This window comes from Aspergillus foveolatus (genome assembly GCF_047715535.1).
Source record: "Aspergillus foveolatus strain CBS 279.81 unplaced genomic scaffold BDW70scaffold_42, whole genome shotgun sequence".
Lineage (NCBI taxonomy): Eukaryota > Fungi > Ascomycota > Eurotiomycetes > Eurotiales > Aspergillaceae > Aspergillus > Aspergillus foveolatus.
Window position 1 is genome coordinate 140,041 of NW_027396106.1, and position 24,376 is coordinate 164,416.

General features: G+C 50.5%; 10 protein-coding genes across 10 annotated transcripts; 4 read left to right on the plus strand and 6 right to left on the minus strand.

Moving 5' to 3' along the window:
- Positions 1-17: 17 nt before the first annotated feature.
- BDW70DRAFT_86740 (putative ubiquitination network signaling protein) lies at positions 18-3,664 on the minus strand. The gene is made up of 2 exons (XM_073745059.1): positions 1,629-3,664; positions 18-1,565 (listed from the first exon to the last, which is right to left on the minus strand). Exons 1-2 carry the CDS (start codon positions 3,358-3,360, stop codon positions 250-252), a joined length of 3,048 nt encoding a protein of 1,015 aa, XP_073593971.1. The 5' UTR covers positions 3,361-3,664; the 3' UTR covers positions 18-249.
- Positions 3,665-6,594: 2,930 nt separating this feature from the next.
- On the minus strand, positions 6,595-7,374 carry BDW70DRAFT_86749 (FKBP-type peptidyl-prolyl cis-trans isomerase). Its single transcript, XM_073745060.1, has 4 exons — positions 6,986-7,374; positions 6,899-6,919; positions 6,737-6,778; positions 6,595-6,685 (listed from the first exon to the last, which is right to left on the minus strand). The coding sequence occupies exons 1-4, from the start codon at positions 7,219-7,221 to the stop codon at positions 6,658-6,660; spliced, it is 327 nt and encodes a 108-aa protein (XP_073593972.1). The 5' UTR covers positions 7,222-7,374; the 3' UTR covers positions 6,595-6,657.
- A 216-nt stretch (positions 7,375-7,590) lies between these two features.
- On the minus strand, positions 7,591-8,850 carry BDW70DRAFT_140378 (thioesterase family protein). Its single transcript, XM_073737598.1, has 4 exons — positions 8,457-8,850; positions 8,424-8,433; positions 8,077-8,246; positions 7,591-8,009 (listed from the first exon to the last, which is right to left on the minus strand). Exons 1-4 carry the CDS (start codon positions 8,808-8,810, stop codon positions 7,653-7,655), a joined length of 891 nt encoding a protein of 296 aa, XP_073593973.1. The 5' UTR covers positions 8,811-8,850; the 3' UTR covers positions 7,591-7,652.
- Positions 8,851-9,048: 198 nt separating this feature from the next.
- On the plus strand, positions 9,049-9,839 carry BDW70DRAFT_86802 (electron transfer flavoprotein regulatory factor 1). Its single transcript, XM_073745061.1, has 5 exons — positions 9,049-9,135; positions 9,197-9,291; positions 9,344-9,487; positions 9,538-9,550; positions 9,684-9,839. The coding sequence occupies exons 2-5, from the start codon at positions 9,240-9,242 to the stop codon at positions 9,733-9,735; spliced, it is 261 nt and encodes an 86-aa protein (XP_073593974.1). The 5' UTR covers positions 9,049-9,135; positions 9,197-9,239; the 3' UTR covers positions 9,736-9,839.
- Positions 9,625-11,444, minus strand: BDW70DRAFT_140382 (class I SAM-dependent methyltransferase). The gene has a single exon (XM_073737599.1). The coding sequence runs from the start codon at positions 11,159-11,161 to the stop codon at positions 9,944-9,946; it is 1,218 nt and encodes a 405-aa protein (XP_073593975.1). The 5' UTR covers positions 11,162-11,444; the 3' UTR covers positions 9,625-9,943.
- Positions 11,445-11,465: 21 nt separating this feature from the next.
- Positions 11,466-12,022, plus strand: BDW70DRAFT_140383 (uncharacterized protein). Its single transcript, XM_073737600.1, has 2 exons — positions 11,466-11,921; positions 11,991-12,022. Exon 1 carries the CDS (start codon positions 11,514-11,516, stop codon positions 11,778-11,780), a length of 267 nt encoding a protein of 88 aa, XP_073593976.1. The 5' UTR covers positions 11,466-11,513; the 3' UTR covers positions 11,781-11,921; positions 11,991-12,022.
- A 1,089-nt stretch (positions 12,023-13,111) lies between these two features.
- On the minus strand, positions 13,112-14,400 carry BDW70DRAFT_151894 (amidohydrolase family protein; the record flags this gene model as incomplete). Its single annotated transcript, XM_073739358.1, has 4 exons — positions 13,112-13,998; positions 14,058-14,119; positions 14,182-14,256; positions 14,336-14,400. 4 exons carry the CDS (start codon positions 14,398-14,400, stop codon positions 13,112-13,114), a joined length of 1,089 nt encoding a protein of 362 aa, XP_073593977.1.
- Positions 14,401-15,557: 1,157 nt separating this feature from the next.
- BDW70DRAFT_140387 (CCR4-Not complex 3'-5'-exoribonuclease subunit Ccr4) lies at positions 15,558-18,731 on the plus strand. Its single transcript, XM_073737601.1, has 3 exons — positions 15,558-15,587; positions 15,656-17,048; positions 17,098-18,731. Exons 2-3 carry the CDS (start codon positions 15,998-16,000, stop codon positions 18,270-18,272), a joined length of 2,226 nt encoding a protein of 741 aa, XP_073593978.1. The 5' UTR covers positions 15,558-15,587; positions 15,656-15,997; the 3' UTR covers positions 18,273-18,731.
- Positions 18,732-18,842: 111 nt separating this feature from the next.
- On the minus strand, positions 18,843-20,513 carry BDW70DRAFT_169672 (tRNA (adenine-N(1)-)-methyltransferase). Its single transcript, XM_073742746.1, has 4 exons — positions 20,267-20,513; positions 20,044-20,199; positions 19,912-19,982; positions 18,843-19,852 (listed from the first exon to the last, which is right to left on the minus strand). The coding sequence occupies exons 1-4, from the start codon at positions 20,412-20,414 to the stop codon at positions 18,869-18,871; spliced, it is 1,359 nt and encodes a 452-aa protein (XP_073593979.1). The 5' UTR covers positions 20,415-20,513; the 3' UTR covers positions 18,843-18,868.
- Positions 20,514-20,865: 352 nt separating this feature from the next.
- BDW70DRAFT_161951 (uncharacterized protein) lies at positions 20,866-23,989 on the plus strand (the record flags this gene model as incomplete). The annotated part of the gene is made up of 8 exons (XM_073741059.1): positions 20,866-20,950; positions 21,007-21,020; positions 21,077-21,153; positions 21,210-21,512; positions 21,565-21,713; positions 21,765-21,868; positions 22,303-23,678; positions 23,734-23,989. 8 exons carry the CDS (start codon positions 20,866-20,868, stop codon positions 23,987-23,989), a joined length of 2,364 nt encoding a protein of 787 aa, XP_073593980.1.
- Between the last annotated feature and the right edge of the window lie 387 nt (positions 23,990-24,376).

Here is a 24,376-nt window from a genome sequence, read left to right on the forward strand (position 1 = left end):
ATGTGTATATAGCGACGCCAGAACCAAAATCTTTTTTCTTTCGGCAAAATATAATGTGACTCTACACGACGAGCACAAGATCTATAGACCGTTGGCGACGGCAAACTATATAACCAGTCACTACACGGACATTCCGGACCATGTCCGAGGACCAAATATGGACATATGGGCACGCGAGTAAGGATCAATTTCCAATGCTTTTGTCTTCTCTGCAGACGGCTGAATTGGCTGGCTGGCAAGCAGTTCCGCTTAGTTTCCTTTTCCACGGGCAGAGCTAGGACTGCCACTACCGCTACCACTTCCTCCGCTTCCGCCACTGCCGGTTCCACTTGCGCGGCTGGCGGCTCGCTGGAAAGGACTGGAGATAGGACGCAGACCGGATGAACCGTTGAGCGGGGTGCTGTCAGATCCGGAACCGCGTCGTTTCTCGTTACCGAGCTCGAAAGGATCAACGCCGAAGGGGACACGGCGGGTCGTTATCGCGTCCGGGAACTCAGAGCCATAGAGGCTGCTGCGTGCGGAGCGGTTGGAGAACGAACGGTCGCGGTAGACAAAGTCCGGGTCAAGGAAGGATGCCGCGTTACCGAATGGCGAGCTGGAGAAGGGCTGGTAGGATGGAGCGGCGATTGGACTAGTCGGATGAGACGGAGCAGTTCCGATTGGCGATGCATAGTGCTGCAGAGGACTAGACTTGAGCGGCGGAAAGCTCTGTCCTAGTAGCGAGCGGTGGCTTGGCATATTTGACGCCAATGTGCCCAAGGGCACACTGGGCGCGTCGGCAAACGTACTAGTACCAGGCAGCTCGCCTTCGGGTGTAAGCGGAGCAGGCTCCATGAGCAACTGCTGCTGGAGGGCTTGTTCGATGGCGGTACACTGTTGCCACAATTGACTGGTGCGCAGTTGATAATCCTGCACTGATTGGCTGATGCTCGCGAATTGTTCGTTGAAACTTTGCTCCAACTTCGACTGATCTTGTTCCCGGGCAAACTGCTCTGCAGCGCGGCGCTCTCGCTCATTAAGACCCTGTGCGTTGGCCGAGATGATCCGTTCGTACTGCTCATTCACTCTGGTTCGGCGACCCTGGAGACGTTCGCGCCTTTGCGTGGTAGAGTTCAACTCGGATTCCAATGATGATAACTCGCGAGCATTGGCGGTACGCGTGGCAGCAATCTCTGCTTTGGCTGATTTGAGGAGCTCCAATTCACGTTCGTACTTTGCCTTCTGTTCAACCCACTCCTGATACTCATCGTCAGGAACATTACCCAAGTTATCAATCTGGTTGTCCAGAGCGGCGGTAGCCTCTTCCGTTTGCCGAATGTTCCTTTCTAATTGAAGAGAGCGTTGCTTCTGCCTGTTTTCATCCGTGCCGCTCTGAAGACGATTGGTGTAATTGTCCAGCTCCTTCTTGATCTTAGAAATAGCAAGCTTGTGGTCATTTTTGGCCTTTCGGAGTCGAGCACGCTTTTCGTTCAGTTTCGCCTCAGCATTGATGATTGAGTTCTTCAGCGTGGTTGTTGGAGAGGATGGTCGATATGAGGGTTGCGGAGGGGCCGGCACCGAATTGGCTATGGAGGGCACAAATTAGACCATATCCAGACGTATCGGAAACCATAGAACGAATATCTTACCTTGTTCTGCGTCATTGGCCGCAGGGGTCTTAACACTCATGGCGCAGATTTCCTCATCCGTATCGCTTTTAACGAAAGAGCAAGTATAGGCGCAATTGGGTGCAAGACCTGATATCTCGCCTCGCCAATAGATTGTATTAGACGCTTTCGAAGGATCATGCTCTTTAGTGATGACCACCGTTGCCCATGGCGCACCATTGACGCAGACGTAAAACGGCTCCGCATCCTCGCTGCTCACACGGCCTGCTTCGCAGACACCTGACGCGGAATGGTCGTCCGAAGACGCAAAATCCCCAGCTGCAAACTTAATCGTCGAGCTATCCACATACGTGATCCAAACAAGTCCATCGTCCAAAGAAACGCCTTGAAGATCGTCCTCCGTCGTAGCAAGTCCTCTAGCAGTTTTCGACAGGGCCCTAGAATGTTCATACTCCCTCATGACCGTCACTTTTGTGCTTGCGAGTGCAGCCCAAAAAGGTTGCCGGCTCCGGACTTGATTTGCCTGCCTTCGTCGTTTTTTTGCCGAAATCAAACGATCCCTACCGTCCTTATGCGCGGCAGTGATAATCTGCCCGTCGGGGCCAAGATAGGAAGAAACACTGGCCGCGGATTCGAACGCCGAGTCGATCTGGGTTTGTGAGCCGGCAGACGCTTCTGTATCCACGCGTTTGCCTGATCGTGATGGGGCCGGGGTCCTATTTTTAGTCATCGATCGCCTCGCCATCGCAGTACCTGCTTGGGCCAGAATATGTACAGCAAGCAGGCTCCGGATCCAACTCGGGGATGATTGCGATTCGGTGCGCTTGAATTCGGCAGGCATGAGGTAAGAATAATGCGACAGTAAATCGGGGCTAATGATTTTTGCTGAAACAAGATGGCCGACGACAAAATCCTGTATTCCTTTGCTGCGTATGAGATGCAGAATCAAAACAATACCGACGCAGAGTGCATTGACACCACCGTTTTTCCCTGCACCTCCACCGCCCAGAGTGATGGCAACCTGGACATGGGCTAAATCGAGAGCAAAATTCTGGGCCCACGTCCACATAAAGAGGCCCCATACAAGCAGGCAGAACCCATCCATTGCAATCATCGTACCGAGTGAGGGGGTTCCGGCGGGTCCCTGGAAAATATCGAAGTTGGAGGTGAAGGATCCAGAAGCGGTACCGCTGGGAGGCATAAATGTCAAGGACGCAAACAAGAATTGAACCAAAGTGAGAACCATAGGCGGAAGCTGAAGCAGAAAGATTAAGATGGCAATAGTGTCGTACATTGGACACGATCGGAGAATAGTGGATGCCAGCTGGAACGGATTCACCGACGCATTCGAAGTTGTCCTCTTGGTCCCAGTGACCGACTTATCCGTACGACGTGAAGCCTGCCCGGCGAGTCCACCATTCGGCGACACGCCACCATTCGTCTGCCCGTAAGACATGTCCGCATTTCCTTTCGCATATCCGCCCGGATAACCACGTCCGTTGCTGTCCGCTTTCGAGCTATCGACTGGTCCGTTAGATTTGACTGCGGCTGCTGCGATCGATTGGTCTCCAGAACGATGCGATGGCCAGTCGACCTGCGAAGACGGTCCAGTTTCAGATCCAGCAGTACCGTTGTATGCCGCGTTTAAATGCCCACTTGACTTTTGTTTGTTTGGCTTCTTCCCAGCACCGCCGCCGCCATGGTCTTGTCGATTGCTATGACTCTTCCTAGCCGTAGCCGATGAACGTGGCATGGACGAGGGAACCCAACACCCAGGTCCGAGTCGGCTTGGCGGATAGCAGCCAAGGACTTGGACCAGGTGGAAATGAAGTCGATGGCAGTTCCAAAAAAAAGTTCACGGGAAAGGGCGGAAGTGAGTTTGGAAAAGACTGAATTCGAGGCCAGGGTCTCTGCAGTTAAAATGAATGAATGACAAAAAGGGAGAAACGTAAGAAACAAGTAGATATGAGAATACACAGAGCAAAGAGGGGAAGAATTCGAATAATAAGATAGAGGGGGAGAGTGAAGGGGATAAGACGTGGCGTGGGGGAGTGTAGAGGCGGGAAGAAGGAGAGGAAGAGACGACCTGGTTCGAAAAAGACGAAACGACCTAAAGATTGAAACATCCTCAGAATTGCCTAAGGCAAATTTTTATGGCCTGAAAGTGCAGGCAGCTATTGTCAAGCACTCGTGAACGCGCAGAGCCTGGTTCCGGTAGCTCCCACTACAGTTTATTTTTAGATCCTAGGAACAGATATGTCTGACTCCATTCATATATCATCACTTCCTTCTGATATCGAGACCAGCTTTTCTGCGGAAGTGCGTCAGGGTATTTGGCTATGACCACTAGGCGTAGTCGATATAGAGGCTAACACTTGGCTCCTGCGACGGTCAATCATTCGGTTTTCCCGCCGATGGCGTCCTTGGCTTAATGCTAACCGTCATTTCAGGAAAACTCTCAACGACGATACGCGTGTAAAGCAATGCAGCTCATACCCGAGCTAGTTAATCGAAGGCCGACAAGCTAAGATCATGCCATATCGGCTCCGGCCGCTTGTCCCACTTGGCTTAAGAAGGCGAAACCCTACGGAGTATATTCTGTGTACGCACTTCATCTCGAATGCCTCTTCAGCAACATTTCCCAAACAACTGGACGCGTACTTCCCATGCTCAAGTCCGGTATCCGTCTGGAGTATAGGAGTTAACCTCTTGCAGAGACTATCTACCATACACCAGCATCAAATCGTTTACCGCAACAGATATTCGTGGCTGAGAGGCAAAAGCCCCAATCATGCCCATCCAGTCCTGCAAGACTCGTAAGCTAAATATGAAGGGTGTTGCTCTGAAGCCTGCCTGTTATAGGCTGATCAACCGACGACCTGCGGTTCCGGTAACCTTACCACTGTGAACTTTTACCGTCTGCGGCGCACAATTGGCGGTTCATCATGCAGCATTTTTCTCCCCGCTTACCCCAATATTGTTCAGATTGTAGGGCTACGAGAGGAAGGTCCGCCGATCTTGTCTCTAGCCGGCTGGCTTGGAGGGGCGGGGTCAAGATATGGAATGTCATTCTAAAAGGGCTCAAAGAGGCCAAGCTGGATGGGAATACTCCCTGAAGACTGTACATGTGCATATCCCCGGTTAGTGCCAAATCGCGTGGATACATGGTCGAAATCACAGCACCATCTTTACGCAGCAGCCACAGTCCAGTGCCGTTTTTGACGGGATAAGCTCAAATCAACTTCGCATGCAAGACACCGGACGGGGCCGCCAGCTTGTCGTTTGAGATCCATTCCAGGGAGATCGCGTGCTGCAATTAGGGAGATCTACTGTGAGTTCGACCAGAGAGGAATGACAGTGTGGGGTTATCAGGTATCAAGCGCCTATGTATCACGCTTCAAGGGAACGTTTGCCGGTGACAACTAACAATTATCGATAACACCTCTCTTTGAATAAAGAGTGCAGTTTCTCGGATATGGCCCGTTCGAGTCACCTGCAGTTTGTCAGGCTGTATCCTTGTCCTAATACGTCTCTTTGCTGGACAAGCTGGACTTGGCCAGCACCAAAATGGATGATCGACCAGTACGGTCCAACCGGGGCATTTTGCGTTGGCATATCTGCCCGCAAGCTTGTCAGATGATGCAGATTCGTTCATGCTCATTTGTCGTCCACTTATCCTGCCCACCCGCCTTTGTTCGAGACTCAGGTATAGGTAGTAAGCTGCTGCTGGAGCTATCAACACAGCCCACGAAGAAAACCATTGCAAGATAGGACAGGATTCTTGAAAGGGTTAAGCACAGCTCGCGATTTTGAGTTATCGGTAACCTTTTCGGCCCTCGGACAGAAAAAAAAAGGGCTGAAAACGTGTCGGTGGCTGGTGTTGAAGTATGGAGGATCCAGAACTAGGGTGACTCAAAAATTGGAAAAGTTCCCTCATGCGGGTTCGGGCTTTTGGCACTAAACCAGGCTAAACGGTCGATCGTTCCGTCCACTTGCTTGGCAGTTAAAAAGACCCTGACCCTGGTTTCGACTTGCGGGTCACGTTTGAGGGGTCGCGTCCTCAAAAGTCAAGACCTTTACAATGGCGAAAAGTTGGTCTGTTACACTGGGAAGTTACAATGGACAATAATATTCTCCCTATCCAATATGGTCACCAGGCTGATGACTCGCTGCGATATCCACATAGTTCTGGACTTCTCTGACCTTGGCCAGGGCCTTTTACTGCTTTAAGGCTTAGTACGGCGCTAGTCGACCCAACTTTCCGCAGAAGCAAAGAAAGCCGGCCAGCCACCGGTCTTTCGGCTGCTCTATCGACCTCGGCCGTGAAGTCGTGAGCTCGTGTTCGGGTCCGTGCCAGTGTATACTGGAATCGGCTGGGGCTTGTCAGAGCTCAGCAGCAGATGCCACGTATTTTTGATCCTGAGAACTGGCGGTTGTGAAATATACTGATATGCTTGGAAAGGAAGGCGACAAGCGCCGGGCGCGCTCCGCAACTGCTGGTGAAAGCTACAGAGGGAAAGTTTACAATTTTTTTCCTTTACTGTAATGTATAGAGGTATAGGCAGAGGACGAGTGTGAGCGCTTACACATTTGCTTAGTAAACACTCACCCAGGCTTCTAACGAACCTATACGCCGTTTTATAGAGTCTCCCAGGTTTTCACATCTATCAAGCCGTCGCGATGCAGTGAAATCCATTGACGGTTTTGTGGACTTCATGGCAGGCTCTTCATTTACATCTACTCCACTGACACAGAAGTCCAAGCGAATTCGCCAGCGTCCGTCTTCACCTGACCAGACAAATGGTCGTCTTCAGGACTGGATGTCTGGGAAGGCATATTGCAAAGCTTATTTGGGAAGAACTACGTGCCTACAGGCTAAAAACTGCATTCGTGACCGGGTTAATTCGCTTATCAAAAGGAGCTAAAGAACGCAGTCACGACATGTTCTCGTGTGAACCGCCAAGTTCAGATACCACACAGACAAGCCGCCTATGCCAGACATGCCGATGTTGTTCTTTGCCCAGCAACAAGGCTTTGCCAAATCCAGTATTTATTTGATCTCGAGAAGCTCGACCTCGCTATTCTGGCTGTTAACTAAGTGTTTAGATGGTACATTGGAGGAGACTTACAAGGTCAGGGTAGCGTTGGGAGGAATAACGGGAGGGAAACCCCTAAAGATAGCACGAATCAGCGAGAGGAAATGAAAGGGGAAAAGAAATAATGCCCGGATATCGAGGAACCCTCCGATTGGGCTTCACCGAGATAGGGTAAACAGGGTAAGTATATCTCACCGAGGGCCGTAGGCGTAATCCCTGCGTATCAAAAGAATCCTTATCAACAGTTGCCATCAAAGCGCAAACAAATAATCAAGCACTTACGGAGTACAGATCAACTTGGCCTTTTCGCCGACACTCAGCTGGGGAACACCCTCGTCCCAGCCCTTGATGACACGGCCAACACCGATCTGGGTGACAAAGGTGCCGGGGCGATCGCGGGAGCTGTCAAATTTGCTACCGTCGGCCAGGGTTCCGGTGTAGTGGATGCTGACAGTGTCCCCGGGCTTGGGGAAAGTCTTGCCGTCACCTGGAGAAATGCGCTGAATTTCGACACCCATGATGATGTATTGATAGAAGTAATTCTGGAAGGAGAGATGGAATGGCTGGAGAAAGAAGAGCTGGAGGGGTTCTTTGTAAAAGCTAGCTATTGTGGGGGAGGGGTAATTATATTGCACGTGACTTTTAGAAACCAATCAGAAGCTCCATCTGAGACTCCGATAAGGGGGTTTTGAGAGAGTGCTCTGGGAGTGCTGGTACTGAAGGTTTATGCCTGGCGGGTATGTCTCGCTTAGGGGTAGGTATGTTTTGCAAAGTCTCAGTAATATCAGGTACTGTTTTTGTTGGTGGCACAAGGCAGTTTAAAAGCGTGTTGGTAGTACAGTTGCACCTTAGCCTGAAAATAAGTTCTCCTCGCAATTGATTAGACGTACACACACCCTGAATTTCTCTATTATATCTTTATCGAGTCCTTCCACTGAGACAAAGCGTTCTAGTTCTTCGCAGACCCTATATCCTCAACAGCATCCTCCCGATCCCAGCTCTCAACCTCCAACTTCCTCACTCTCGCCTCGATATCCAAGATCCGCTGCTGCCACTGCCTCTTCGCCTGTTCCTGAAGCTCCCAAGTGTCCTTGAGCTGCTTCATAAGCCACGGCGGGATAGCTGCCTTCTTACCTATTTTGTAATCGTACGTGACGAGGTCCTCATGGACGCGGGCGGCAGGGCGCTGGCGCGCTTCAGAAAGGATCATAGCTTGAAGATGGAACGCAAACTGGGAGGAGTGCGAGGCTGAGGGGTCGTGTACGAGTTTATGGTAGACAGTCACCTTGTCGGGGTATTGCATGGGCTGTACACAAGCCGTCAGCAAGGGGAGGTGATGTTGATGTGGATGCCAAAGTATGCATGGTACGTACGAATTTGTAGTCAATCTTGATACTACGGAGAATAATGCCTAGTCCTTTGTTGCTGACGAGGTTCATCCATTCGGTCTTATGTGCTGGGTCAATATGTAGGGCGAAGTTGTGGGTGAAGTATACGCGTGCGGTCTCGGCGTAGCGGACGTATGTGACGTTGTTGACATGTCCTATGCAATTTGTTAGGGCAACACTCTCAAAAACCCAAAAGAGAGAGAAAGCAGATATACCCTTTCACGAATCAGTCAAGACATCTCGCCAGGACGGAGTTGCAGCAGCCTTACCATGCTATCCTATTATCAGACAAACAATCAACCCTATATTAGCATGTATGTGCCTAATAAGGCTCATGATATGCCAGTTTAATCGCATGAGCTTACCATCTCGCCCCACGCAACCCTCTGCCTGAACAATCCCCTCCTTGTAGCATCAGTCAAGTATCCCTCACTACCCGCAATCAGCTCGCGCCAGTCCCTGGCGATTTGCCGCACAATATCCCCAGCCTCCTGCACCTGATGTGGCTTCAATCCAAACATCATGCATCTCCCAACGCGCCGTTTGGTCATTGTAAGCCATCGGGGGTCAATGTCGTGAGGTTTCGGCTTGGAGCTCGGGGCTTCAGGCTGGGCATTGTTCGTTTGAGGGGAGCCTGAGAATTGGCGAATTGCTGTGGATCGTCGCGTCGCGAAAGCAGAAGCCAGTAGCTGACTTCGGGAAACTGTACTGCGTGTCATTATTGACGGGTTGTATGTGAGTATAGGCGGTTGAATAGCTCGATACTCATTGAGCTTCAGCTCCAGCCGGAGCCTGGGGTGCACGATCGCGACGGGGTTCGGACGGCTTGCGGTACCCCACTCAGTTAGGTGCTCGAGCCTCGAGCTTCGACATACTCCAAGATTCGAGAAACCAACTCTTATTTACTCGTAAGGTGATGAGACTGCCCTCATAAAAGACGAGATTCATGAAACGACTCGGCTAGCCAATAGAAAGACTATTGCTGTATTTGTTGATACGGAACTAGCGAGGCCAGAGTAACAGATTTGTTTGTCCTATTACGACGTCACCTCCGCTTCACGAAGCAAACATCTTGCGAGCCCGCACTGACTTCAATCCCTCTTAGAAGAATTTCAGCTCATACATCTCATTCTATATCTCCTACATCGATGACAATGACGAATCCAGAGCTTCGCCGACAAGTGATCAATATATACAAAGGTCTTATTCTGTCGGCCGGTTTATGGGCTTCTCGCTGATTCTTGAATTGTAGAGCTTCTCAATATCGGCCGCGAGTATCCTCTAGGTTATGACTACTTTCGAACCAGACTGCATCGCGCATTTGCAAGCCAAGTCCATCTCAAGGATGAAGAGGATATTCGAAAGGGAATAGCTAGGGCGGAGTTTGTGAAGAAAGGTTCGCTTCTCGGCAGCACTGCTACACTCGTTGCTAACTTGATTACACAGAGATCGAGACTTTGTAAGTTTGTTCGAGTGGTCGTCTGGCCTGTCCGTCTCCTGTTACATGTCACGAGACTCTGATGGAACAATCTTGTCGTTTATATCGTATCACCATCCAAGTCTAGGATGTGTATAAGCTAACAAGTACACAGGTACTATCTAAAACGATATCGAGCGTTAAAACAGCGCTATGAAAACAAATAATGTCGATTCGCAGGTGGTAACGAAGCAAGACCGTGGAAATGTACATCCGAATGAACAATAATATCAACCAAACCGAGTCGGGGTATCACCAATATGACATGAGCAATGGTTGCTGCGCTGCGCTTTTGTCGTTTCTTCTTGTCATCCTTACCAGAACACCAAATACTCCCATAGAGTCCAAACATCTTGTCGTTTTTTTTTCAAGGGCTTATTTCTTCTGACCCCACCATGCGCTTACTTCCAAGCACTCTCCATTGGCGAGGCCTCCTTTCTGGAACAAGTCACTTATCATGGCAGTCCACCACCGGTCCCATTCGTCCCGGCTCTTGCCGCTAGCTTCCATGAGCATGGGCTCCATGCCTTCTATCATCTGAATGACGGTTAGGAGGGCCGTCCGTCGAATGGACAGCTGATCCGGGGTCAGCTGTTTGCGAGACCCACTGCCATCTTTTCCGCCTTCGCGCTCCCATCGTGGTTCGCCCAGAGGAATGGCGATTCGACGACTCTCGACCTTGCCTAATACATCAACTTCCGAGTTGAAAGCGAGACCGATTGTGGCACACGGCAGGGTAGTGAGTTTGCGGCGATCAAACGCCTTCCCTATCCAGGAGTTGTAGTCTTGCAGAAACTTGTTTTGAGCATTTGTGAAAGGAGTCGCCGATGAAAATGTGTACGTCGCTGTCGCCTCTGCTGTATCTTGTTCCCTTGAAGCTAACTTGCGAGCTGGTGCAGGATTGGGAAGCAGCGAGCGAAAAACCGAATCGGAATCCCAGAGTTCCAGAATTCCGCCGGACTTCAGCACTCTGAGCGGTTCGGCCAGACCTTGTGCTTGCTGCGCCGGGCTCAGGGGACACATGGCGGCGTCCTTTATGAATACGAAATCGAAATAGTCGTCGGGGAAGGGTAAGCGGGGCTTGCGAAGGTCGTGTCGCTTGAAGTGCCAGTTGACGCCATTCTTGCGAAGGTCCGGTGCGACGTTCACTATGTCAATACCATGGAAAGCCACATCGCGATGCCCGCGGCGAGCGAAATAATCATGACACATGCTCGACCAAAGACCGGAGCCGCAGGCCAGCTCTAGAACTCGCTTGGGCGGTTTGTCGGCCAGGTATGGGTTGCAAAAGGGGCCGCCGAAGACGCGCATCAGCATGAGGGAGCGCAGGATCTGACGCTGGATCTCGGGAAGGTCGCATGGTAGGGGGTAGTTGTTTTCGGGGTCGCGGAGATAGGTACGGTCGCCTTGACGGATCAAAGGGTAGTTGGTGTAGTCGTTCAGGGAGGCGAGGGAGGAGGTGGATGTTGCAGCCCAGGGACCTGAGCTGGTCGCAGAATGCGTGGAATGCAGGTCTGAGCCGGAGGCTGTTGAAGACAAGTTCGTGTTGAACGGACCGGTGCCGGCCCCAAGAGCTACCGACATCATGTCCATATGAAAACAATATTCAGCGTTCTCATCGAATAGAAAAAGTAGGTAGGTCACCGAGAACCTGTGCGCATGGCAAGGGGTACGGTTTAATCGTCAAGCTCTCAATTCACAGAATCGTCTGAACCGTTGGCAGGGATATTCATTGTCCTGTAGACCCACCACGCGAGCACAATGAAAGCATCTATCGCTCAGGGAAGACAAAGAAGAGAAAGAAGAATGATGATGATACTGAGACTGATACCGATACACTGAAGAAAAAAGAAAATGGACCCGGCGCAGGCTAGAGATAGCGGCGGGGTGAGTGGTAAGTCAGTGCACAGAGATCGAGGCCAGACCAGACAAATCCGGCAAACCCATGGAAAAGGAGTTGATCAAGATGGAGACGCCTCTCTCGGAGGGGGCAAAACACAACACTTCAGACACGCTATGCGAAATTTCGGACTTCCGGCTAAGTATGGCTCCCTTTTCTTCCACAAACCATGGGTCTCCAAAGAAAGGGGCTGTGGTTCGAAATGTAATACATGTCACTCAAGCAATTCGCTGTCCCAGCTCTCTTACTCCAGCTCTTACTAGACCGCTCAACGGCTGGAACTCTTCATCCAGGACTCAGGATCCTGGATGATTGACGACGACGACTACTGCAGCAGAATCCCCCGGCTATTCACTGGTCGTGGTCGGTCTATTAACCGCAACTGACAAGACTCCACATCTTCACCCTCGGAGTAAACCTTGCGCCCCTGCAAGCCGTCCCATACAGTCTCGGCTGCATCAGACTGTCAGAATCCAGTTTTTCATTTTACACTTTTACCACACAAGTCACGGGCTCACATACTCTCCGAGACTTCTGTAGCTTGACAAAGACACAAATCGCGGATTCTGGTACCTACTTTACCTACTTTAGCGCTCTTCAGAACTGAAACAAAAAAGAAAACAAAAAAAAAAAAAAAAAAAAAAAAAAAAAAAAAAAAAAAAAAAAAAAAAAAAAAAAAAAGAGAAAGAAGAAAGAAAGAAAGAAAACCAAGAAAAGAAATGAAAAGTCCCAGCAAGATACGGGACCTTGTATTTTTCTTTTTCTTCACCCCATGCATGGACTGCATGGCTAGTAGACTTTTTGTCCTTGTGGAACTCGGCCTGAATTGTCCGCCCCTCTCAGCCTGTCTTCCCTGCCGCGCTGTGCTAACCTAACGTAGGTACACCGAGCTAGTGGCGGATTTGCCGTCGAGCAGCAGGGGGTCCAGAAACGGGCGTGAGGAACGGGCAATCGCACACGCACACAAGTCTTGTGGTATGGCATTCGCTGACCTTGAAAATTGACGGCCGCAATCCAGGTAGTAAGACCAATAGCTCTGAATGGTTGACATCACGATATGATGAGATTCTCCAGTCGATGGAACCTCAGCCGGCTGTCCCGACCCGAACCAGATTCCTGCCGCGCCTGGACTCTGCTGTGCAGTAGAATGTGCAGTGTGGTTGGAACTCGATGGAGCTATGAACCCGCCTCGCTGCCAGATCCTTCACCGTCAGGCCGAAGATTATCAATGATCAGTCTCTGGTGGCGTACGTGATACACAAATATCTCACAAATATCTCCATTCAGTCAAGGGTCCTCGAGCTCAGTTTGATGAATGGTGATGATTATTGGATGATTATTGAAGTCCAAGCATTGACCTCAGAATGCGATATCGAAGAGCCTCACAGAAACGGACGTGACCGATCGAGAATTGAGGCTCAATATCGCATAAGCCTCGATTAGCCTGTTCTTCTTGTCCGCTGGTGGGTTTTGCTATGGATCTAAATGGATTTCGATTGATTGATCTCGTACTGAACATTTCGTACTTGATATTTCGTACTTGATATTTCCTACTTGATATTTCCCTCTACACTCTTGGTGGCAACTATTAGAACGGAAGAGCGTGATTTGACCGTCTACTGCTCATGCCAGTCTTGGGCTCTCTAGTCTGCCAAGCGCGGAAACAGGGTCTGTGCAGCCATGCGCGTTGCAGCAATCAGCGGCTTATCACCTACGGCCATCCACTGTTCAGCGACGTCTTCACCTTTAACAGCCGGGTAGTCAGTGCCGTACAAAACATGCCCATCAGAAGCGAAATCCATCACAAGCTGAAGCGGCATCGCATGTCCGACCAGGGCCAGATCGAAATAAAACAGCCTAGCATCGGCGAGGAACTCATCGGCTGACTTTCCAGATAGGTGAGTTTGGAGCCCCATGTCGGCGATCCGGCCGGCGACGAAAGGCAACGTTCCCCCCCCATGGGAGAGAATAATTCGACAATTCCCCGCACAACGACGTATGGTATTGGTCAGGATCAAATGCACCGCTGTCCGCGTGGTCTCGTGTGACCAGTCCATCAGCACTCGCGGGATCGTGAACGGCTCGTCGATAGACTTTTTGATATCCTCCATTGTGGGATGCGTGAACACGACGGCCGCGCGACTATCCAGCTCTCGCCAAACCGGTTCGAAATTCGGATGGCCTAGATACTTGTCGTTATAGCTGGTGAACAGCACAACGCCGTCCGCCTTTAGCATGTCCAGCGCATATCTGATCTCGTCGATGCACCGAGCCGTATCCTCGGCTGAAGGTAAGGTAGCGAAGAACCCAAACTGCGTGGGGTGTCGGTCACGGATAGAAGCGAGATACTCGTTGGCTTCTCTGGCGAGCGCTGCGGTTTCCGCGGCGTCCTGGCAAACGACGGTGAGAGGGAACGGGCAGGAAAGAATGGATGTCCCGATATTGTTGCTGGCCATGAATTCCAGCGTCTTTTCTAGGACCCAGTCCGGAGCTTTCATGCCCTGCGCGAGGCCAGGGTTTTTCTCGATGGCTTGTTTCATACATGGTTAGCATGGTCGATCTCTGCCTCGCCTCGGTGTGAATATGTACCCTTCTTAACGGCCGGGGGCATGACATGCTGGTGCGTATCGATCTTCAATAATGCCATGTTTCTGTTAATCAATACCTTGAAATTGAGAGCTTTTCGAGTTTCAGGGGCCGAAGCAAAGCGTACTCTGGGTCTTGCCGGCGCGCTTGGTACCACACCCTGACCTGACCGTGGCTGAGTGGCTTTAAATGTTCGGAATGACTTGATTAGACCGACTCCATGTCGCGACCATGGTGTTACACGGCAGCAAGCAGTTCGGAGAATTCAGCTCTCGGGTTACGGGGACCGAGAGCTATTCAACGCTTGTTGGATAATACGACCGCCAGGGTTCTGATAGGTAAGCATCGGCGGTTAGCTAGGTAGTGTTCGGGACTGGCCTATAAGCGGAAAGTACCAGCTATTTAGAAATGAACTTGTTGTGATAACGCACTCGGAGTGCTACCACTATGAATCTAATTCTGGGACTTGGTTGACTGATCCGAGGGTTGCTATTGGTTTTCTTTTTCTGGTAATTATATATTATTGATGTTAGCGAACGCTTGGAGCTTTCCCACCAAGATACTGTATGATGTTGCTATACCCATGCCATATGGCTTGAGCCCCAGCAGGAGAACTAGAAACTATGCGCATTCCTGGGCATATGCATGCGGAGTACAATACTCCTCGCGCATAGAATACTTCAGCAAGTGCTGAGGGCATGCAGTTTCCTTTGGCTTGGCGTCCTCTCTTCCCATCCTATAATCATGAGATTAGCAGAACAGCTTCAGTTTGGCAATTCCAGCTTAAATAAGGGCCCTTGTGCTACTATACTTGTCTTGTGGTTTAGTGGAGAGAAGAATACTTGGTATATTTGTACCCTTCCCACCTAGACTACGCCCGCGGGTCATGTCGTATAGAAGATATCTTGAACTTGAGGTCTGTTGCTTATAAGTTAACAAAGACTTTTAGAGATGTGATGTTATGAAGTTATGAAGAGTCATGCTCTAATAGCAGAACCCCAGTATGTAATTTGCTCGAAGTCCTCATATTGAATAGATAGCCGACGAGACTGAACAACTGAAGTTCTGAATGTGTGGTTTCGACTTATGTTCGTGTATGTGCTCGTAGCTGTTTCTCTTTTCAAAGAGCGAATTCATAGGAACGAAGAGTGATTATGCAGTTAATTCGGTCGTCAGCTATGCGCTGATTGACTAAGGAGTGCTATGGATGGTTCTAGAGCATACTGCGTTCACTGTCTAGAAAAGATTCTATGTAGCTGAGGAGGACACGGTCGAGTGATTGAAAGATCAAGGGAGAGACTAGCAACTGATAATAGCAATAAAAGGATCTTTGGGTAGAAATCTGGCCTTACCAAGCTTCGCGATGGTCTTCAAAGATCCCAAGGGTTGCTAGAGTGGCGAATCACAGCCTCCTCCCACGATAGTCACGTGATGACTCAACAACGTCCTCCCGCCTTCGATCCTAGGCGAGCGTGAAAGAACCTCATCTCGACTGGTGTCCACTGTCATTGCTATATCATCTGACTGCGTATTGTATGCGCCCAGCCGTATCTGCTATTGGCCAATTATCTGGGGAGTTCGTCTAACGTCCGATCTCCTAGGCCTCTGTGTTCCCGCCGTTTCTCTGCCGTGACTCGTTCGCCCGACACCGCGACTCTACGTCCGATCCTTAGGCCTTTTTTCTCCTGATCCCTAGCCAGGTGCTGAAACTAGTGCGGCGGAAGGTTGCTTGTGGGACATCGCTCTACTCGTCCCGTCTCGCAGTCGCTTTCTCTGGGGTGGTTCCATTCCAGGACCCCATGTTGAAGAGAAGGAGAGACCGTATCCGACCCCCGACTCCTCCTCACTCCCCTGCTACGGCCGTCTCCCCGGTGCTGCGAATTCGGTTCCGCTCCGAAACCTCCTTTCCCGCAAATAACACAGGGTTTCATCTGCCACGTTAAATGGCAGATGGTACCTACAGGTTCCAGCAGCCTGGGGCCGGGCAATACTTCTTTCAAACGCAACAACCTCACCAACGTCACCTTATCCGCAACGGCACAGGCTCCCCGACTCCACGTCTGAAATTCAACCACGAAACCCCTTCGCCCTCGCGATCGCCCCCGCTCGGATCGGCAGCTGCCCTCAATCCCTTCACAATGTATAGCCAGACACACCAACAGCAGCATGTCATCATGAATGGCGGCCAGGCTCACCAGCGGTTTGGTATGCAGATGAAGTTTCAGACGCAGAACCACCACCCACACCCCGCACAGCAATCACATCACCACGCCCACCACAATCAGCCTCCCCAACACGTTGGCCACCAACACAACTTCTCCAGCGGGGCTTTGGCGTCCGCTACCCCACACTTCACCCCCAGCCACATTCAGAACGGAACACACACCAATATTGACGAAGAACTTGACGAGTCTATGAACGAACATTGGCAACAGCAGCTTCAGCTCGCTGCGGAGTCCCGACAGGCCAGCTCACCCCACTACTATGCTCGTGCCGTAGCTCAGCAGACCAAGGGCATCCAAATCGCACCCAGCCAGCTGGAGACTCAAGAGAATGGTGTCAATCAGAAGAATGGGGTCACGAAGACAAAGCCCCCCTCCCGGCAGGGCTGGCATGCGCTGGATTTCGGCGGCCAAGGACTGCGTGCCCTGGCACCGTCACTGTTCAAGTACGCCTTTTTGGAAAAGCTTTATCTCAGTCACAACAAATTGAAAGTGCTGCCTCCGCAGATTGGGCAACTACGGAAGCTCACCCACTTGGATTTATCTGCCAACGATCTTACCGAGCTTCCAGAAGAAATCGGCATGCTCACTAACTTGAGGCACCTTCTTCTCTTCGATAACAATATTCGCACCCTTCCTTATGAGATGGGATATCTCTACCGACTGGAGATTCTGGGAATTGAGGGTAACCCATTGGAGGACGTTCTGAAGTCTCTGATCATGAAAGAGGGCACCAAAGCCCTGATTAAATATCTTAAAGAAGAGATGCCAGGTCAGTATCATCACTTTGAGTCACATCAAAATGCGCTAATCTGTATAAGAAGTGCATGTTCCTCCTCCCGCACGAGACTGGCTCGTTCTCGACGAGACCGCAGCTACTTCTCCAGACAAGATTTCCGTACTCTCCTACAACACACTTTGCGATTCCTCTGCGACCCAATCACACTACGGCTATGCTCCGTCCCGCGTCCTGTCTTGGGAATTCAGACGAGAGACCATCCTTAATGAGCTCAGAGCCCATGACCCGGATATTATCTGTCTGCAGGAGATTGACCAAGGAAGCTACAATGAGTTTTTCAGGGAGCAATTGGCCTACAGTGATTATAAGGGTGTGTATTGGCCCCGAGGAAGGGCTATGGGCATGCAGGAGGAGGACGCCAAGGGTGTGGATGGATGTGCTACCTTCTTCAAGGGAAGCAAATTCATTCTTCTTGACAAGCAAGTGATCAACTTCGGCCAGACGGCGGTACGGAGACCGGATGCTAAAGGTCAAGACGATATCTATAATCGGCTATGGCAGAAGGACCACATCGCCGTCATCGTGTTTTTGGAAAACCGGCAAACTGGATCCCGGTTCATCATTGTCAACGCTCATCTCTATTGGGATCCTGCTTTCAAGGATGTGAAGTTGATTCAGACAGCTATCCTTATGGAGGAGATTACAAAACACTCGGAGAAGTATGCAAAGTGGCCTCCGTGCACGGACAAGGCTGCCTTCCGCTTCCGAGAAGCACAAGGCGAGCAGACGATGCCCGAGCCCGCCCCATCCGCGGAGTACGCCAGTGGTGATCAAATACCGCTATTCATGTGTGGAGATTTCAACTCGTCACCTGGATCCGCAGCGTACAACCTCATCGCCAACGGAGGGTTGATCGAAGAGCATCCGGACCTGGAGAAACGTATGTATGGAAATTTGAGCAAAGTCGGCATGACACATCCCTTCAAGCTCAAGTCGGCATACGGTGCCATAGGCGAATTGAGCTTTACGAATTACACCCCCGACTTCAAGGATATACTCGACTACATCTGGTACTCATCGAATACGGTGCACGTATCGGGATTACTAGGCGAGGTGGACAAGGACTATCTACAGAGGGTGCCTGGATTCCCCAACTATCATTTCCCAAGTGATCATATCGCATTGTTAGCGGAGTTTTCAGTTAAAGGTAAAAAGGGCAAGGTTGTGGAAGCGGATTTTGGACCGCAACGAAACTGAGCGATGGCTCAGCAAAGTTACTTTACTCTCAGACCATGGGAGCGGAGCATGTCATGTCGGATCTTACGAAGACTGGTGTTTGTGTAGCCCGGTTATTCCTGTTCTTGTCTTGTTATCTCGGAATTCTTTCTTCTACTTCTACGTTTCCGTACGCTTTGGGGGGCTTTTGCGTGTGTCTGCCTGGTTGTCTGCGGTGTTAACTCAGTTTATCCTGTCTGTCTCATCTCTTTCTTGTATGTGATTTATGTCTCGTTCGTGCTGTCAGAGCTGGTACTGTATCTGGCTGGAGGGGATCTTAGCCAGTTCACACCTGCGTGTTCAATCATCTTCTTGGAAAGTGAATAGTCAACGGCGTGGTGTCAGTCTATCTTTCGCTTTCTTTTTGCTCTTGGTACTCTAGGTATGTATTAGGATTTGCTTATAACTTGACGATCTTGAGACACGGTCACTACTGTGATTGCTCTGCTTCCGGTATTGTTAACTTGTAGATTGTTGAGTACAATCAAGGTGCTCTCTCGTTATACATCTGCTTCATGCATTATCTATAAGCTCGTAGTATACAAAATCTATAATACAAGGGCGCAAGGAGAGGTAGCCTAAACACCTGACGATGAGGGAATATGCAACTTCCTCCAAATCCCCACAAAACCTCCAGCCCCAATTAACTGCCCAGCCAGCGGCCGGCAAACAAGGACGGGCTCTTCCTTAGGGTTAGCAACAGGCCCAGCCTGCGCTGGTTCTCCACCTTCACCAACAACTGACTCCGAGCCGCTTTCCTCAGCCATAACCTCAGCTCCCGAAGGGTCATTTGCACTATCCCATCCTGGGTCTGCCTTGGATTTTTTCACCGCAAACCTTACATCCCAAGTGCGTCCGCCACTAATCCCCGTCCCCAGCTCCACTACCTTATCCAGCTCGAGCGGAATCCCATGTTTGCGGATATACATTGCGCACTCCGTGATCTGGGTGACGCTGGGCATGAACACTGCAAGGATGCCGTTTGGCTTGAGGACGGATGCGACATGCGGGATGCGCAAGTGGGCAGAGGGCATGTCGAGGATGGCGTGGGTGAGGAAAGGCTGGAAGGATTGTGAGGAGTTCCTCTTGATTTGGTCCGAGACCCAGTTTTCGACCCGGCCGACGTAGAAGTCGATGTTGCCGGCGTAGATACCACGGCGGAAGCCGCGGACGAGTTTTTCAGCGTGACGGGAGAAGATGGGCGAGACTTCGACAGTGTGGATTATACCTCTGCGGGTGGCGCGCCATGTGTCCCATTGTTCTTGTTCTTGTTCTTGTTGCTGTTGTTGTTCTTTGTCTTCTTGTTCTAAATCTTCCTCTGCATCCTTGTGTTCTTCGGGGGGTTGTTCGAGGTATTTCACCTGGGATGCTGTCGGCAGCGGAGGAGGGAGGGTATTAGCGGCTTGAATCGCGCGCGATAGATGTAATGTCAGGGCGCCGTGACCTGTTCCGGACTCGAGAATCTGTAGCGGCGCAGGGCCATTGGTGAGGTCGCCTTTGCCGGGTTGCGCGACGTGCAAATCGAGTAATGAGACAATAACGTTTGCGTCTTTTGCGTATATCTATGAACCACCAGTTAACCAACGGCTCGCGACAACATAGAAGATAGATATTCAAATACCGGCGTTACGTGGCGGGGGGTCATAGAGATATATTGTTCGAGGGTAGGAAGTGTGACTAGGAAGCGCGTCCCTGGGTATAGCATCAGCATCTATCCAACAGGACACAAATAAGAAAGAATCCAAGATTCTACCTTTATGCGTTGGGATAATTTCGCGAGGTCCCCGACCAATAATCCGGTCAGGGTCCAGGATCCCTCTAGGTGTGTCGATTTTATGCCCCCTGCGTAGGGGAGCCGTCAACATCGGTTGTCGTTTTTTCACATTGTTGATCACAACCCGATCGCCCTCTGCGAATATTCGGATACGGATACGTCAGTCTGGGCTCGTCGCGGGGCCTGGGGACATGGTAGGTACCTCGAAAGACGGAAAAATCTGTATCGATTGAGCGGGAGCGAGCACTTGCAATTGATGGCGATGAGGACGGCGTCGACGGCGACGGTGTCGATATTGACGACGAATTCGACCCCAGGAAATTCCGCAGGGTCTTGAGGAGACGTGCCATTTCTCCAATCCGGGTTCTGGCTTGTTTAGGAGTTGTTCGCGGAGAAATCGTCGGAGGAGAAAATCACGAGATGGGATTGACGACTCCACCATAGTCCAGATCGGCTTCTGAAAGGCGCTTTTCTATGGAGAAGATCCGCAGGTACCGCATGGACCCAGACTGATCCCTGAAATGATGAATTCGGGGCTAATTGACGTCTTTCGGTGTAGTCTGCTGCGTTGCCTAGGTGCCTTTTCATATTCGTTGTTCCTGGGTGGTTTTTCCTGCATAGACATTTAACATTTTCAATTCTCTCCCAACACGCCTATACCTTCACCATTAGTTAGGTACAATTTCTTACCCTCTTATTAGATTTTTCGAACTCATCTAGCCGTATGCCCCCGAAATTCTCTGTGCTTTTGTGTTGACTCCTTTTCCCCCAGCGCTTAAACTACCCCGCCATTCCTCCACGATGGGCTCGACTCTCCCCTATCTGAAGACCAACCCTCAGATCATTTTCTTCTCAGATTTTGATGGCACTATTACTATCGACGACAGTAAGTTCATAGCAATTGCGGTTACAATGTACTGGCGCTAATCACGACAATTGTAGGCAATGACTTTATGGTACAGCCCTTGACCTCTCCCGCAGTAGTCAGATACTGATCAAATGCCTCTGCCAGACCGACAACCTTGGCTTTGGCCAGGAGAAGCGCCGCCAGCTTAACAAGGACGTACTTGAGAATAAGGTTACTTTTCGGTAAATGGTGGCGTAACAGTACATTCGCACGAGATGCTAATAGTTCGCCTTGGAAGTGATTCTTTCCGGGAAATGCTCGACAGCGTCCCCAATGCTTTCGATGACTGCCTCGAGATCCTCAAGAAGAACATGCGCCTGGACCCGCATTTCAAGGAATTCTACTACTGGGCTAAGGAGAACAACGTTCCTATTGTGATTTTGTCCTCCGGGATGATTCCCGTGATCCAGACGTTATTGGAGACTCTCCTGGGCCACAAAATTGATGACCATCTTACAATTGTCGCCAACGACGTTGAAAGCCGTGATGGCAGGGACATCAACACCCCGGGTGGGTGGCAAATAAAATATCACGATGACACGTATGATTAGCGATCTTCATGCTCTCGTGCAGAATGCTAACGTTCAATCTAGTCACTTCGGCCATGATAAATCCTTGGAGATTAAGCCGTACGCTGCGGTGCCGTTCGACGAGCGTCCAACCCTGCTTTACGCCGGTGACGGTGTTTCGGACTTGTCTGCTGCTAGCGAGACAGATTTGCTTTTCGCAAAGGCCGGCAAGGGTATGTTGATCATGTTTTCTTCTTCAAAGATTGCGACACTGACTTGTCCAGATTTGATCACCTACTGTGAGCGAGAAGGGATGCCATACACGGTCTTTGAGGATTGGTCATCGATTCTTGCCACCACAAAGGATATCCTGAGCGGCAAGATGAAGGTAAAGAAGGAACAGAAGGAGTAAAGCGACTGATCTAGGATATTAGAAGGGGGTGCATAGATCTAGAGATAGAACGAACAATTGTCATATAGAAAGGCCTCGTATTCGTATTTCGGCAGAGTCGCCACGCATGTGACCGCCTTCCAGTTCGACCCCTGCCGTCTTCACCTCGAGAAAATGAACGGCCCCTTGAGATGGCCTCCTGCTTGGACTGACTTTGGGCGAGCCCCTGAATGTGCTCTGTGTTCTCAAGACTCAACTCGCATCATGCTCCAGCGTCCGGCTGTTCTACACATGCTTAGAACTTGCCAGGGGCGCTATCGACGATCATGACACGCCGTTTTGTATGACACCATCCGCTTAAAGAGCCGCTTTCCCCAACTTGTGGAGCGGAGCTCAGTGCACACATACTGACCATTTTCTCTTCTCTGCAGGTTCGCGCGGGTGTGCAGCTCGCCATTTTTGCTTCGTTTTCTCTACTTCTTATTGTCACTCTAGATAACAGATTCCGTGTTCTCCCAGCCTCAATTCACGGCCATCTTCCCTCTCATTATGCGGGCTTTGTTGTAACGGACGTGACCGTAGTGACGTGCTCGATCCTCAACCTCCTGTCGAGCTGCAAACCTTCGGCACCAGGGTGGACTCAGGTGGAGAAAGACTTGTATCTGCGGACGGGTTGGACCTCCGCAGCATACGTTCGATTCCAGCGGAAGAAGGAAGAGGAGCTTCTTCCTGTGGATAAGGTCGTTATCGACCTGAAAATTAGCAGACTTGCGCCAGAGGTCCAAGATGATCCGAAAGAAGATAAAGCCGATTGGGAACAGCGACCCGGCGGCATATGGTTAAAGAGGACGGCGAAGCGACACGCGAGCGATTCCCACAGCGCCATTACATCCGTTGATGTCCTTTTCGGCGCCGATGCGGTGGATCCTCGCCCCGGTTGGGAAGTTAAGGACACACCAGTGTTGCTGGACAGTCGGACAGAGGGCCTGGAAGCTCGGATCACGGTTCGGAGAGGAGACCCACTAAAAGTCAAGAAGCCGGTACCAAGGATCAACGAGAATGGTCGATTCAAGATCATGCAGCTGGCGGACCTCCATCTCAGTACTGGTCTAGGACACTGCCGGGACCCTGTGCCCCCGGAGCTTATCCCTGGCCAGGGATGTGAGGCGGATCCTCGAACGCTAGACTTTGTGGAGAGACTTCTTGATGAGGAGCAGCCAGATTTGGTTATTCTGAGCGGAGACCAAGTGAACGGTGAGACGTCCAGAGATGCACAGAGTCCTCTCTTCAAGTCCGTCAAGTTGTTAGTCGACCGCAAGATACCCTACGCCGCTATTTTCGGTAACCATGACGATGAGGGTAATCTAGATCGCCATCAATCCATGGCGATCTTGGAAGATTTGCCATACTCGCTTTCGTCGGCTGGCCCAGAAGATATAGATGGCGTTGGTAATTATATCGTGGAAGTCCTCGGTCGTGGAAATACCGACCATTCCGCTCTAACGCTCTACCTCCTCGACTCACATTCATACTCACCAGATGAGCGCCAGTTCCGGGGTTATGATTGGATCAAGCCCAACCAGATTCGCTGGTTCAAGACCACAGCCCAAGGTCTGAAAGCCAAACATCAACAATACGCATATATGCACATGGACATGGCATTCATCCACATTCCTCTTCCTGAGTTCGCTCAAAGAGGAAACTACTTCCGAGGAAATTGGTCCGAGCCCTCCACGGCGCCAGGGTTTAATTCCGGATTTAAGGATGCCCTCGAAGAAGAAGGGATTCTCTTTGTCGGTTGTGGACAGTAAGTACTATCTAATCATAACACAAGGAAGTATAGTTGCTAATAAATTCCGCAGTGATCACGCAAACGACTACTGCGCCCTCAGCAAGAACGAGGCCCAGAAACCGTCTCTCTGGATGTGTTACGGAGGAGGAGCCGGCTTTGGTGGCTATGGCGGCTACGGTGGCTTCATCCGTCGCGTGCGGTTCTTTGACTTTGATATGAACCCTGGTCGGGTTGTTACGTACAAGCGGTTGGAGTATGGCAATACGGATGCGAGAATTGATGAGATGATGATTGTCGATGGGGGTATGGTCAAGGGACAAGATTGATTGACCATGAACTTGAATCTGGTCCCACATGTATGATGAGACAGGCCTAGGTTGCATAAAAGTTTCACTGGTATGTCATTTGTAAGATGTAGTTGGGTGGGTGGTGCGCGTAATATGGTCTTGCATTTCGACATCAGTCAAAGGACGTCTCTCTATGAAGGATTCTATGAGGATTTGAGTATAAAAATGGTGAACCTAAGCGAAATGCCTTGATTTTAGTTGGTTATCAAAACTAGTCAATCTAGGTGGGCGAAGGCATCCCGAACAGTAATGTGTGGCAGTTAGGCTGGGATCTACAGAAATAGACCAGCCCATGACTTCACGAAGAGCTCGATAGCTTCAACATTCTCCAGTCCAAAAGTGATAATTATATAGAAGCTATTCAGA

Coding starts and splice junctions, on each gene's coding strand:
- BDW70DRAFT_86740 (XM_073745059.1), bottom strand. CDS start 3,360: ATGCCACGTTCATCGGCTACGGCTAGGAAGAGTCATAGCAATCGACAA. Junction 1,566..1,628: donor GGCCAATGACGCAGAACAAG/GTAAGATATTCG, acceptor TGCCCTCCATAG/CCAATTCGGTGCCGGCCCCT.
- BDW70DRAFT_86749 (XM_073745060.1), bottom strand. CDS start 7,221: ATGGGTGTCGAAATTCAGCGCATTTCTCCAGGTGACGGCAAGACTTTC. Junction 6,779..6,898: donor GATTACGCCTACGGCCCTCG/GTGAGATATACT, acceptor TGCTATCTTTAG/GGGTTTCCCTCCCGTTATTC. Junction 6,686..6,736: donor CCCAACGCTACCCTGACCTT/GTAAGTCTCCTC, acceptor CAGCCAGAATAG/CGAGGTCGAGCTTCTCGAGA.
- BDW70DRAFT_140378 (XM_073737598.1), bottom strand. CDS start 8,810: ATGACACGCAGTACAGTTTCCCGAAGTCAGCTACTGGCTTCTGCTTTC. Junction 8,010..8,076: donor TCAAGATTGACTACAAATTC/GTACGTACCATG, acceptor GCTTGTGTACAG/CCCATGCAATACCCCGACAA.
- BDW70DRAFT_86802 (XM_073745061.1), top strand. CDS start 9,240: ATGACAATGACGAATCCAGAGCTTCGCCGACAAGTGATCAATATATAC. Junction 9,292..9,343: donor AGTGATCAATATATACAAAG/GTCTTATTCTGT, acceptor CTTGAATTGTAG/AGCTTCTCAATATCGGCCGC.
- BDW70DRAFT_140382 (XM_073737599.1), bottom strand. CDS start 11,161: ATGGACATGATGTCGGTAGCTCTTGGGGCCGGCACCGGTCCGTTCAAC.
- BDW70DRAFT_140383 (XM_073737600.1), top strand. CDS start 11,514: ATGGAAAAGGAGTTGATCAAGATGGAGACGCCTCTCTCGGAGGGGGCA.
- BDW70DRAFT_140387 (XM_073737601.1), top strand. CDS start 15,998: ATGGCAGATGGTACCTACAGGTTCCAGCAGCCTGGGGCCGGGCAATAC. Junction 17,049..17,097: donor TCTTAAAGAAGAGATGCCAG/GTCAGTATCATC, acceptor AATCTGTATAAG/AAGTGCATGTTCCTCCTCCC.
- BDW70DRAFT_169672 (XM_073742746.1), bottom strand. CDS start 20,414: ATGGCACGTCTCCTCAAGACCCTGCGGAATTTCCTGGGGTCGAATTCG. Junction 19,983..20,043: donor AATTATCCCAACGCATAAAG/GTAGAATCTTGG, acceptor TGCTATACCCAG/GGACGCGCTTCCTAGTCACA. Junction 19,853..19,911: donor CCCCCCGCCACGTAACGCCG/GTATTTGAATAT, acceptor GGTGGTTCATAG/ATATACGCAAAAGACGCAAA.